Source organism: Mirounga angustirostris, unplaced genomic scaffold (genome assembly GCF_029215605.1).
Source record: "Mirounga angustirostris isolate CCGP_5_RB_7025 unplaced genomic scaffold, mMirAng1.0.hap1 SCAF_1, whole genome shotgun sequence".
Taxonomy (NCBI): domain Eukaryota; kingdom Metazoa; phylum Chordata; class Mammalia; order Carnivora; family Phocidae; genus Mirounga; species Mirounga angustirostris.
Window position 1 is genome coordinate 95,993,581 of NW_026991709.1, and position 14,678 is coordinate 96,008,258.

The 14,678-nt window shown below is 36.4% G+C and overlaps 1 protein-coding gene across 3 annotated transcripts in view; it reads left to right on the forward strand.

Moving 5' to 3' along the window:
• Positions 1–14,678, forward strand: part of PDCD10 (programmed cell death 10) — a 48,145-nt gene that overhangs the window by 8,900 nt on the left and 24,567 nt on the right. For all 3 annotated transcript variants that reach the window (XM_045903438.3, XM_064585742.1, XM_045903439.3), the window contains one exon: positions 9,503–9,713. In XM_045903438.3, coding sequence (XP_045759394.1) covers positions 9,618–9,713 — 96 coding nt within the window. In that variant the 5' untranslated portion in view covers positions 9,503–9,617. The remainder of the gene's footprint in view (positions 1–9,502; positions 9,714–14,678) is intronic.

Here is a 14,678-nt window from a genome sequence, read left to right on the forward strand (position 1 = left end):
CTCCCTACTCATCTGGGAGCCTGCTTCTCCCTCTCCTGCTCCCCCTGCTTGCGTGCGTGTGCGCTCTCTCTGTCAAATAAATAAATAAAATCTTTAAAAATAAATAAATAAAATGTAACAATATGAATTAAATGCTTATTGTGTCAGCCACTTTATTAACTGCTTCATATGTGTTTAGAACTCTTAATAACCATGTAAGTTGAGTACTTCAATATTTTCGTTAATTTCTCAGTATAGAAAGAGAAATGAATAACTTAAATGATAACACCCAGCTGAGCAAAAATTGAAACTCAGGTTCTTGTTTCAAATTTGAGAGCATACCTAGTGCTCTATACTGTCCCATCTGTGTGTAGAAAAATTTAATTCTTGTCTGTTTTATAGATTTCTGTATTAAGAAACAATACTCCCCTTCCCCACAAGAAACTATGCTCTCCAAAATATGCAAGTGCATACACTGACATGATGCAGTTAACTTTTAAGGTGAGTGAGTCAGAGGTCTCAGCAGCACCAAATTGAGGATCCACAAATTTGTGCTGCTTAGTAACACCTTAAATCAGAGCCCCATTCCTGCTGGTTTCAGTCTTCAAACACTGTACGTGGAATTTGGGGGTTGGCTGTAAGCAGATTGACCCATGGATGACTTAAAGATCAGGGCAGGTTAGTCTAGAAGTAGTTCATTTGGCAGACTAACATGTCCTATACAATAGGCTATAGTAGCTCAGTAGCGTATTTGTTTAAAATGTCTGTCACCATTCTGTTTGCTTTCTTAATGTGAGTGTCTGTGGACATTTCTAAGTTGTAAAATTTGGAGATTGGATGAAATAATATATAATGGCTGTTTTCGCTTTAAAATTTTAGGGTCTTAACATTTAAGTTTCTTAACTGAGTTATGGAAAAATCTGGGCCCAGAGGGGCTTTTGCCAGCACTCGACCTTACTTTTGGGACCATTCGTTCCCCTTTGTTCTTCATAATGCTTTGTTTATAAAGCTTGTGTCCTGATTGTCCTAGAGCAATAGTTTTCCAACTGTGGAGAGAGAGTTGCTGAAGAACTCCTATGAGAAGGAGGGGCTAGGGGCTGGAAACTAGTTACTTCATCCATTTATTGCACGAATGAACAGTTTAGTGTATTTTATCTCTCTTGATAAAAGATTTTACTTGAAAAACAACAGTTCTGCTGTTTTAAGGAGGCTTAAAATCACTTACCTTTCTTTATTTGTCTGGCTTTCAAGCATTCTTGATTTGCCTGGCTAGATGATTGTGCAGGAGACCTGATTTCTAGAAGGAGATCTGATTAAAATGTAGTTATAATAGCTAATATTGAATAGTTACTATGTGCCTTGCACTGTTCTGAACACTTTATCTGTAATAACTTGTTGAATCATCACATCAGCCTTAAGAGAGAGACTATTATTCCCATTTCATAGATGAGAAGACTGTAGCACAGAGAAGTTAGATAACTTGCCCCAGGTCACACCATATATTAAGTGGTAGATCCAGCATTGAATGTAGGCAAGTCTGATTCTAGAATCACTATGCTTATTACTCACCTCTCTAATGACAGTGTTACTAATGTTAGCTAAGTATAATGGAAGCAGTCATATTCCTATTTTCCTGTAGGTAACATTGTGGATTTTGAAGTGTTTTTTAGAATCTTATTTCTCCACAGAAAAAATAAATCGTAAGTTTTAAGTGACTGATTTGTAAGTGTATGTGTAGTACCACGTCTGCTTATTAGTAAGGGAACACCTATCTGTGACAGACATGGGAATTAACAAAGAATGATAAAGGAATGGAGTTAAATTTAGAGCACTTCTATATTTTGCATTTTTTCCTTTATGGGTCATTGTGTTCTAATTTGCCAGTGTTACCTGTTTTCAAAGACATCTTAGCTTTCAGATGATGTTTTAGTTAGAGCCTCTCTTACTTCTTAATAGCTTAGCAAATGCTTGTTTGGTCAATCATGTTAACAGAGATATTGAAGACTTTATCTTTTTTATCCTGTTTTTTAACAAAGCATAGCTGGAGTCCTTCAACCGTTAGTGGTATCAGATACCTGGAAATTGTGTTATAACAGAGAGGGTGCCTTTAAAAATTTGATCGAGAGGTTAGACCTTCCAATGAAGTGATAATTCATAGTGGAATGTGTACTTTCTTTGAATAGTTATTTAAAAGTACAAAAGCACAGTGCTTAGTAAATTACAGGTATTTAATATAGAAGTTTTATGGTTTGATTTAGAAATCACCTCATCTTTTATTCTAACTACATCTCTTTTCAAGTATACAGCTTGGTTTTTGTCCATTTTAAAAAAGAAACTAAAACATGGAGAGGTGAAGTGCTTTGCTCAGAGATAAGATGGTTTATAATGACAGTATGCAGAATTTGAGCCCTTGTTTTCAGACCTTAATACTTAGGCTTTTTTTTCATAGCTGTGCACAGATTCTCCATTGATATCTTGAAGATGTCTAGAAAAAATTTTGATATATGTAAACAAATATGGTGGCAAAGTGTCATATGTTACACTTAACCATTAACAAGGGACTGTTTCTAGATGTCCCTAAATGCAAAATTCAGTAAAAACTGAACTGATTGTAGGGCGTGCTCAGGAAGGTTGAATTCCACATAACCTCATTAAAAAAGAAAACTACATATGGAAGACCTTGAATTATAGGAAATATAATTTGCAGAGGAAGGAGAGAGATGTAGGTATATCTTGAAGGTTTTAAGCTTATTTTGGTTTAAGTAGGATCCACTTAACCCTATTCCTCTGCCTCCCTTTTTCCTAGCTTTCTCCTCTAAATATTTTGGCTCTTGTTTAAAAGTGGCTACAACATTTTGAGGTGAGAAGGCCCTAAAAAGTAGGTTGTGATTATCAAAGGCTCACTTTTCAGCTATGCTAAATGGCCAGACTGAGCTACACAGCCTTAGAATAAATTTAGTTTTCTAGGAGCCTGATGGGTATGATTCAAGCTCCCAGGTGCTTGAGAGAATGCAAAGAGTTGTCAGGTATTTGAGACCTTGAATCAACCAACTACTGGACAGGCCCTCTCTACTAGAAAACGTAAATAGTTTTTGTGATCTGATAAAAAATTTTTTTAGTTTCCCATGAGATTACTTTTGAACCTGTGGTAGATCACAGTAATAACATTTATTATCACTGAAATTTAGAATACCAGAGCCTTTAAAATGATATAATTTTATTCCCTCTTTGTTTCTGTTGGGAAAACAAGGCCAGTGATTAAGTGAAACTTCCACAAAGTCAGAACCAAAAAGAACCCCTGTCTCAGGTACTTAGTCAATTTTACCCAAGTCCCGGAGCCTGGCCTTGGCAGCTAGTTTTTCTGACTCTCTAGGCACTGTTCTTTCCATACCAGTGGTTTCCAGCTTGTCCTGTTCATGAGAATCACTGGGGTTGTCTGCTAAAAATACAGCTTCCTGGACCCTATCTTGGAGATGCTGATTGAGTCATCTTGGGAATATTTTTAATGAGGACTGAAGTGATTGTGATGGCTTAGGTCGTCCAACATTTGGAAACTACACCAGTCCTGCATCCTTTCCCATAAGAGAAAGTTTTGCTATGGGCTGAAAGCTGGATAACTTTTTGGATCTTGCTTATGTATAAAGCCGGGCTAACCTATGTTGGAAATTCTTGCATTTTGAGAATTTTGTGAACTATTAAATTATATGCCAGTTTTATTCCATGATCTAAAAGATATCCTAGCAGCCCTAATAAAATAATTTATAATCTCTGATTGTTTTATTTTTTCTTTAGTTTTCATGTAAATTTCTCTTGGAATTCTGATTTTAGTTGCAATCATCTGATGCTGATATTCTCTTAGCTTACCATACTAGGAAGAGCTTGGGATAGCAAGAAGTAGTAAAATCTGCTAAATGTGACTGGTAAATTAGACTCTGTTAATAGAATTAATTAGATTTCTATGTTTGTTTTGTTTTGCTAGGCTTGATATTTGAAAAGTGTTAGCAAGACTGATTCAACTTACAAATTGCCCATCTCTTATCTCATTAATTTCATTCAACAAACATTTATTGTCTACTATGTACCTTCTATACTGACTAATGTCCCTATTGGGAAAAAGAAATACAGATTTGGTGGCATAAACATGGATTCTGCTTACTGCCAGAATGAATAAACTTCTTTTAGCTAAGTGTTCATGAATAGGTTGTGGGTCCAATCAAAATCAAATCAATCAATCAATCTTTCCCTCTTCAGGGAGGGAAACTAAAGGAATTATAAGAATTTAAGACCAGGTGAGAGGGCTAAGTTTTGGATTCGACTATACATAAAAACAAGACAAATATACCTGCCTACAAATGTTTTAAGTGTAGAATTTATTTAGGAGCCTTCTTTTTTTTTTTTTTTTTTAAGATTTTATTTATTTGAGAGAGAGCTAGCACATGAGGGGGGGGCGGGTCAGAGGGAGAAGCAGACTCCCTGCTGAGCAGGGAGCCCAATGTGGGACTCGATCCAGGGACTCCAGGATCATGGCCTGAGCCGAAGGCAGTCTCTCAACCAACTGAGCCACCCAGGCGCCCATTTAGGAGCCTTCTTTTTCTCCCCAAGAACTGCATATTTCAGTACCAGGGACTTCATTTGTCCACTCCTTATATTTGTGAGCAAATAACTTTAGCTCTAGAATTATCTCCTGCCCAGTTGGATTAAAATGAGGCTCTCTCAGAAAATGCTGATTCTGACCCTTGAGATATATCTGAGTATAGTTCTTTATTTTTTTTAATTAATTAATTTTTTTTTTAGATTTTCTTTATTTATTTGACAGAGAGAGCATGCACACACAGCAGGGGAAGTGGCAGGGAGAGGGAGAGGCAGGCTCCCCACTGAGCAGGGGGCCCAATGCGGGGCTGGATCCCAGGACCCTGAGATCATGACCTGAGCCGAAGGCAGACGCTTAACCGACTGAGCCACCCAGGCGCCCCTGAGTATAGTTCTTTAAATGAACAGACTCCTGTTCTTTGCTCAGGGCCGGATAGAAACTCCAAAGACTAAGACTTTGGCAGTGGGATGGCCAGGAACCTATTTTTGTTTTCCCCTCACTTTAAACAAATAATAATGGTCTTAAGTGCAGGAAGGTATTTAATACTTATGCATCTTATGTCAGAAATTAGTGCTATTTTGAACATTGAAGGAAATAAGGGGGAAAGTATAAATGAATCGATTGCTTATATTCTATTTGTATAGGTATTACCATATCACAGAGGGTGTTTTTGAAGAAAAATTTGCTTAAAAGTATACGTTTTGTCTAAGTTATTGACATCTATAGTTCTGGTTTTTTAAAAATGTTGTGATGCTAACTTCTCAGGAAACAAAGCTTGCTTTGAAATGAAAACTTTTCCCCCAGCGCAACACATTGGAAATAGGAAACTAAGTAGCTCTTGCTGTGTTGCCACTATACCCACATTAAATTTTTATTATTTATTATTACTTAGCAATTATAATCATGGCAAGTCATTTTTTGGACTGTGGTTTCTATTGTACTACATGGTAGATGAGGTGACTTTTTAAGGCCTTTCCAGATTTGGGATTTGGAGTTACTAATTGTTAGTTGGCTCTGTATGCATGATCAGCACTCACCTCAGAAACCAGTATCCCTTAGAGAGCTGAAACTTTGGTAATGTGCTGCCCAGCTGCCCTGGGCCTGACGTTACCCGTGGTGAAAGTAAGAAACCTTCTCAAAGGGGCAGGGACTCAAGCTCTTGCTCAGCTCAGTTGACCCTTGCTCTTCAGGTTAACAGGCTCTGTTGCTTGGAGTAATTGCAGGTTGTCCACTGAACCATTTCAAATAAAGAAGCATGTAGAAGGAATGACAGCATATTTTAACCTGAACTAAAATTGGCGTATTTAAAAAGACTTATTGAAATTGTTGATTTTTAATCTCATATAAACACTAATGAAACTGAGTGGCCCCAGTTTGTGAATGTGTGTTCTGAGAAGTTCAGTTGTAACCTGGTTCTTTGGAACATTTTCCAGAGGAACAGTATTAAAAGGTAGATTAGTATGATGTAAGACAGACACCTATTTAGCTCATAATATTGCTGTAATTCTTTTTTTTTTTTTAAAGACTTTATTTATTTGAGAGAGAGAGAGAATGAGCAGTGGGGAGGGGCAGAGGGAGAGAGAGATGCGGGGCTGATCCCAGGACTCCGAGATCATGACCTGAGCCCAAGGCAGATGCTTAACCAACTGAGCCACTCAGGCACCCCTATAATACTTTCTTTTTGATGACAAATAGTAGCTGATAGTACTGTAAGTTGGTCTTAGAGGCAAGAAATACATATATATGTTTGGTTTTTCTTAAATTTAGATCATAAATATGTTTTTTTTTTTTTAAGATTTTATTTATTTATTTGACAGAGAGAGACACAGTGAAAGAGGGAACACAAGCAGAGGGAGTGGGAGAGGGAGAAGCAGGCTTCCCGCAGAGCAGGGAGCCCGATGCGGGGCTCGATCCCAGGACCCTGGGATCATGACCTGAGCCAAAGGCAGACGCTTAACGACTGAGCCACTCAGACGCCCCTAGATCATAAGTATCTTAAGTGAAATTCCTGACATGGCACAATACTATTGATTCAACACAATTAAAAAAAATTTCAATGCCACTGTTTACAAAGGTAAAAATTAAGTATTTGAACAGGTTTAGTGGGGTAGATAGGTAGGTGCCAGCAGGAATTCTGAGTGACTCTGGCTACTTTTACTGATCCCTTCACTTCTGTCTGCCTTTATATATGCAGGGATACATACATGTTCAAAAGAGTAAAAGACAAAAATAATCCAATTGAGCCTACTTTAGGAATTCACCTCCTTTTTACTGAGATCACCTCACTCACCAGCTCACCGTCTCAGTTCCTACAGATAGGTAGTTCTTGCTCCCGGTATACAAGTGACATTACTCTTCCAGCATTATTCATGACCGCATCAAGAAATCCAATCATTTTTTAAAAGTTACTGTCCATGCTTGGGAGCATTTAAAACTTTGGACCACCTTCTCTTTGAAACACCTGGTTTCTGTGATGCTGGTTCTGTCACCCAGTTCTCCAATAGCAGTATAGCATCTGCACTTCTCCCTTGTTGATACTGACAATTGTTCACTTTCTGGCTTTCCTTTCATAGTATAAGCTCCATGAGGTCAGAGACTGTCTTGTCTTGTTCACTGCTCCGTAGCTAGTCCTAGGCCTAATTCTGTATAGGTAATGGATAAATATTTGTTAAATAAACGAATGATTTTTTTTCTGTTACCCCATGAGCTGGCTCTTCAAGTTCTGGTGTTGACCCTGTTCTGCTATTTCTTGCTTGTTTTTTTTTTTTTTTTTCCCATTGATACTGATGCCTTCAATTACTGTCTATACCATGCTTCCAGTATCCATCATTTTCATTTTGACTACTATCCCTGCATTTCAGCCCCTCTTTTTTGTTCCAAGTTTAATATGAAAAAGTATTCACAATTTATTTCTAAAGTGGAAAAGAAGATTACCGAATGGCCAGTTAAGTAGTTAATTAGAAACAGCAGGGTCACAATTGATTATTTACCTTCTTCCTCTTGCTACTTGCTCAGGTCTGGTTGGTCTTTTATATAACTATACTAGGTCTCTTAAGTTTCCCCTGCCATCAGGTTATGTTCCTCCATTCTATCCTTAACAGTATGACCAAAGCAATCCGCTTAAATAAATGATCTGATCAGGTAATGGCTTTCTGTTACCCTATAGAATAAGACTTAGGAATTGGCCTTCTTATTTTTATTTATTGATTTGGTTCTGTGAGGTCAGTGAGCAGCTTGTAGCCCCAAAACGAAAAACTTTCCATATTTAGAACTACCAGAAATGGGACTAGCCTGTTTCTGTAGGTGTCAAGTTCCCTTTCACTGGTAGGGATTATGGAAGGATAGTAAGCAGTTCTCAGATGGGATAAGTTATTAGAGCTTTTTGAAGTTCTGCATACTCAGACCTTTGATTGTATCTTTCAAACTGCTTAGGTCTTCCACAGTCTGGCCCAGATAAGATTTAATGATTAGGACCACATCTTAATCACCCCCCCCCCCCACTGCATCTTTTACAGAGTAGGTGCTAAGCCTACATTTATTCAGTGAATGAATAACTTCTGGGTATTTTCTTGGGTAGATGAGCTGAGATTCTTTGTCTCTACTTCAAACTTAGTTTTTTTTGTTTTTTTTTTTTTTGTGGAATTATTAGATCTGGATTGAGAGTATTAGGATCAAGTCTTGGGCCTCTGCATGTGTGTTCTTGGTCAAATCATTTATCATCTCAGAACCTGAAATAAGATTAGAATGACAGTTAATGTAAAGTAATTGTGAGGACTAAAAGTGTGTGAAAAATGTTTTATAATCTGAAAATGCTTTATAAATGATAGAAATTATTCAAAATTGATGGTTTTGAAATATATATACCAATATACATTGTTTAAAATATAGATATGTCCCTAATATTACTCTCTTACTTTATAATTAGGCTCATTTTTTAGCCTAGCAAAGGAAATAAATACAGTGGCTTTCTTTTAAAAACCAACATACTTCCTCAACTATTCAAGGCAAAATTTCTTTCTTATATTGTTGAATTCTCAGTATATTGTCAAACTATCAGTGTCTGTGGATCTCTCTACTTAGGTTTTGTGCCAGGTTTGGACAAAGATTCAGAAATACCACTGGCAAAATTAAATAACATTTTTTCCCCCAAATAGACAAATTTATAGAATTTTCCCAGTTTTAAGATTTGTCTTAAATCTTTGGTGCTTGGCTATGCTTTTGTTGTTATTTTTTGGTGGCAAAATCAATGAACTATTAGCAAAAAGATTTTAATCTAAACACCTTTTTTCTTAATTTTTTTTTTTTTTTGTAAGATTTTATTTATTTATTTGACAGAGACAGACACGGCGAGAGCAGGAACACAAGCAGGGGGAGTGGGAGAGGGAGAAGCAGGCTTCCCGCTGAGCAGGGAGCCTGATGCGGGGCTGGATCCCAGGACCCTGGGATCATGACCTGAGCCGAAGGCAGACGCTTAACAACTGAGCTACCCAGGCACCCCTTTTTTCTTAATTCTTAATGCAGTTCTCCGTTAACATTTATGCTTTATGTATTTCACAGTTATAGTTTTATGTTATGTATAAGTGTCATAATTATACACTTTGTTGATAATTTCTTGTATTAACTTTTTTGATTGTATATATGATAGAATTAGATGCATCATTATTCCATGGTGCTTCAGGGAGCACTCTCTCTAAGATGAGTGGATTTTTGAATCACAGCTTCGTTAATGAGGGAAAATTAGTTGTAAGAAAGGGCAAATTCCTGAGTCTGAGGAGGAAAAGAGATGTCTTACTGATCAGGGGTACCTTCACAAGTAAGATACATTAACAAATCAGCTGTTCATAAGATAGAGACACTGGAAAAGAAAGTTATTGGTGTTTGTAGTTTTCCCTTAATAGAGGAAATCTCTGTTCTTTCTTTCCTTTTAACCAGGTCAGTATATATTTTGTGCCCTGTTCTTTTATCACAAAAGAGAAAAGAAATACTGCAGTGAATGAAGATTCCTCTGCATTTTAGCACTGCTTTTTCTACTGTAGTTGGCTTTTGAATGAGGATGACAATGGAAGAGATGAAGAATGAAGCTGAGACCACTTCCATGGTTTCTATGCCCCTCTATGCAGTCATGTATCCTGTGTTTAATGAGGTAAGTAGGTAAACATTTCTCATATGATCTCTTCAATTCTTGATGCCTGCGTCATTTATTCATTTGTTTGTTCCTTCATATAACAAATACATAGATGAATTTCATCTGTGTGTTAGGCATTGTACCAGGACTGGACATAAAACAGTAGGGAGGGGGAACCTGCATATATTGCTTCCCATCTGGAGGTTTCATTATAGGGGGAGAGACAGACATTGAATAAAAGAATGCAAGTAATTATATAAATAGAAAGTTGTGGTAAGTGCTATGAAGTCATGAAAAATTGTATGTTCAATAAAATAGCAGGTGGGATCTGCTTTAGGGTTCAGGACCAGCCTCATTCAAGATGAGACATAAATGCTAAGATCGAAAAGAGGTAAGTAAGGGTTTGACAGTTGAGTTCAGGATAAGCACATTTTAGGTAGCCAGAAGAGCAGGCACAAAAATATCCTGATGAATTCTAGTCAGTAGAGACAAAACATATTTTTACTGATAAATGGAAGCTACTATTGCTTTAGTATCTAGAGAAGATGTAGTTGCTTTTTTATTTGAGGAATTTTCTAGGACTTAATACATTTTCGGTTTTTCTTTTAATTTAGAGAATTAGAGCTGGAAATTCCTTAGAAATAATTTAATCATGCCCCTCCTTTTAATAGTGAATTGAGTTCCTAATATGTGAAATGGTGTTCATAAAATTACCTAGAACTAAAATCTAGGATTCCAAATTCAGTGGCTTCAGCCTTAGCCTTTCTGTATATTTAATTAGGGTCTTTCTGTTTTTGTTTTGCTAATTATAAAGCTGTCAACACCATTGACCTTATTGTTGCTGCTGTAACTTGGAAACCCTCACCATTTCCAGTGACTGTTTATTCCTTTTTGTAAAGTATTTATATTAGAGTAAGATTCTGGATTACAAAACCCTTTCTCCCACATTATTAGGTTTAATAATAATGTATTTGATGCATTTGTGGTCTTAAGTCTTGGGGACAATAGAGAGTGATTCATCCTCTTCAACTTGGAAATCACAGACCTAGTTGCCATTTCAGACATACATTTTGAAATTCTAAATGCTATCTGTCAAATAGTGTTATTAGGTTTGGTGATCATAAAAGAAAAAAGCAGTTGCTTGGATAAAAGTTATTTCTCTTGCATAAAAATTATAGCGATAAGTGGTCCAGTGCTAGTGTTATTATGACTCGGTATCCTAGTGCTTACTTTGCGTTATCAAGGTCACCTCAGCATGTGGGGTAGCTGCTGAATCTCCATTCATTATGTCCTAAGTTGTTGTCTGGAAGGCACAAAAAAATGGAATAGAGTTGGGGGTGTTACTTCCAGCCAATTAAGCTTCCTTTAAGTAACGTTTTTGAAAGTCCTATACAAGACTTCCATTTACATCTCATTGGCAAGAACTTAGTCTTATGACTACACCTACCTGCAAAGGAGGTTGGGAAATTTAGAAGTTTTGTTACTAAAGAGGAAGCAATAGGAGGCATCTTTTGAAAAACCTGTCCCTGTTATACTAATACTGTGGAAGCATTGGAGGCACTCTTTTAGGGCTGGTAATACCCATCTCTGGCAGGTATAGCCAACACCCCAGTAATTAGTTCCACCATTTTGTTCTAATACGTACCCATTCATTACAAGACTACAGTTACTGTTAGAAGCAAGTGCTTAAGTTCTGTTTAGTAAATATTTACTAAATGTCAGCCATTTATTTGCTGAGTAGTCTGCTAGGGTCCGAGGATGTGAAAAAGAAAAAGGCATTATACCTCTTCTTAAGAACCATAGGGAACTATTTTCTTAAACATCTTAAACAGATGTTTAAGCAAATACATTATTTAATTATCCTTGTACCAGGTATGAGGTAAGAAGACAGTCACTGAAACTATTAAGTAATGTATGTTGATGTTTAGTGTTTTAACTTCTCAGGTACTTCGAGAACCATTATGGCAGTTCTACCCAGAAGTGCTCCCTCTTCTTGGGTCTGTATAGCTAGCCACCCCTGTGGACTTTTGGGCCAAGTTGTATGGGGCATTTCTGTATTTATCTAGTATTTTGAGTCTTTACTTGAAGGAAGGGCAATTTACATTGCAGAGCTGTTTGATCCTCTAGTTAGTGAAGAGGAGTGAGAGAAGTTTTTTTTCTAACAACTAGAGTGATCTTTTCCTACATAAGGAAAATGGATTTTATTTGAATCTTAGCTTTGGAAAATAGTTATATAGGATATGAGATTCTGATAAAATGAACTGTTGGGATTAATACTGAGATATCTTTTCTAATTTATTCATGTGTAAGAAAAATTAATTTGAAAGAAAAAAGGCTATGAATGGACTGGTAAATCTCTTCCAGAAATAAAGGCAATGATTCTTGCCAGATGACATCTAAAAAATATGTGGGTTAATGGGCCTGGAATTAGAACGTGTTGCCAAATGTTTCATAGTTGGTTCAAGAATTGCTAGAACTGAATTTGAAAATGAAATGGCTAGATGTAGCAGACTGAGAGATACTGTGTCAAATTGTCAGGGTCTAGCTCTCAAATTTATGATCTAACATCATGGTATCAAGCTTTTTATAAAAATTATTTTTGTCACGTTACAAAAACAAGTGTTCAGAAATAACAGGCTTTTAGGAATAGTGGTAGTAGGTCTCCTTTTTGATAGAGATATGAAATCTGGGGCTTGATTTAGGAATGGAATAAAATAATTGTGCCTTCAAATGTGAAGTGTGTGGTTGAGAAGAATAAAATACTAGCATTGTTGTCTGACATTCCAGTGTATTAATGTAACATCTAAAATAAGATACCTAGTCAGTTAAACATTAGATTTAACTATAGTTCAAACATAGATTTTTCTACAGATCTACTAATGGGGAAGTTAGAATTTAGTTTGGCTCTGTTTTTCTGTGCTATACGGATTTAAAGATAAAATGATTGTCAAATTAATCTTACAGAAAGTAGTACCAGAGTAGGGATGAATGTTTAACTCTGGAGCTAAATGATACACTTAATTTTGTCCACAGTGTATTGGAAGAGTTAAAAAAACGTACCCATTCTCACCTTACCATAACATTCATAGTAGTAACAATGGTAGTCTGGAAGTCTTCTTGTAGAACAGATTTTTAGATAGTAGGGCATCCTTATATCTGGGAAATTTTAGTACTGTTACTCCAGCTCACAAAGCAAAGTTATTTATGGCATTCTGGGAGTTTGATGTTTGCTAAACTTAATGAAGCTATGCCAAGACAGCTGAGAAAGGAGTAGGTTTCTTATTTAATCAGCTGCTGCAGAGTTCAGAGTCCAAGTATATTGCATGTGTTGTAAATGTACTGTGAAATAGGTCTCCTGGTTACCTTATGAAATAGTGAGTTTATAGAAGTGTCATGACAAGTCTTAGGTCAGTTCTCATGTACTGTATTACTTTCTACTGATCTTTGTGTATGGAGGAGAGAGGTGTAGTTCAATTCTTCATTCCAGGGAAAGATACATCATGAATCATCGTTTCCTGTGACTTTTTAGAGGAATTATTTTAAGGTGAAGTATAATTTCTGAAGAAATATGTATTGTGTTTTGAGATAGGAATAAACAGTTTCGCAAACAACTAAGAATTTTAGATCACCAAGGGTTTATATGCTTGTTTATAAATCACACAAAAATGGTACTTCTGAATAAGTAATTAATATTATATTCAGAAGCATCCAACACAGTTATTTCAGCCAACTCAGCAGAATATGCAACTCTTAATTTTTTCCAATAAGCAAATGAAATCTGTGAATACTTCTCCAACTTCACATACCTAACCATCCTTTTTTTTTAATTGAAAGAAAAAAATCAAACCCCAGAATTGGAGCATAGTAAACATACTTCTCCATAGTGAAGGCATGGGTTTTACCTGCAGTCCCTCCATCCAGAGGTGATCGTAGTTAATATCTTGCATAAGAATTACTGCTCTGCCCCTTACTCTAGGCTATGTAGTCTTATCTTTCTGACCTTGTTTATAAACTGATGATAAACAGTAATATACTTATTTCTCATAACTCTGTAAAATAAATGACTTAATATATTGTAGTACCGAGAATAGTACCAGGCATGTAGTTAAGTGTTAGAGCTGTTATTCAGAAGTCTTTGTGCAATTTTCTGGATAAAATTGTGAGCATTCCCTAGAGTTTTACATTCTAGTAAGCAATTTTTAATGAAACATATTTGTGATAGGTGGCTCTGCTTACATTTTTTGCTGGAAAACTTGGCAACCCCAGAAACGGATTATTTTGGAAACATTTACTATGTATAAAACACATGACTGCATCTCTCTTCTTATGGCAGCACAAAAGTTGATAGGTGGCCTCTTGAGTCTGTCTACTTATGTTCTAGCTTTTTTTATCTGACTTGCCTCATTTTCATTTGAGTCATAAGAGATGTACCTTTTATTCTTGTGTCTTTTTTTGTTAAGATTTATCTATTTATTTAAAAGAGAGTGGAAGAGAGTGCGCACATGAGCGGGGGAAGGTCAGAGAGAGAGGGACAAGTAGACTCCCTGCTCAGTGGGGAGCCCATCTCTGCTAGGGGCTCCATCCCAGGACCCTGAGATCATGACCTGAGCCAAAATCAAGTTGGATGCTTAACCAGCTGAGCCACCCAGGCACCCCTTTTCCTTGTGTCTTGGCCATGTATGATTCCTTTTAAAGAATAGGATTAATAGTGTTTGTGGGGAGGGGAGAAGGTTGTTAGCATGGAGAAATCATGCCTGATTTTGAGGAAGCCAAATTAGTAGATAATTCAGAACCAACTAACCTAATTATTTTGACCTTAAAAAAAGAAAATACTTTCAAAAGATTTTATGCAAGACCTATAAAACTTGAGTAACCAAAGAGTTAAATGGATTTTTTTTTTTTTTTTTTTTTTTTTTTTATGGGTGTAAGAGACAGGCTTGATAACTAGAAAATAAAGTATAGGAATGAGCTGATACCTTTGGA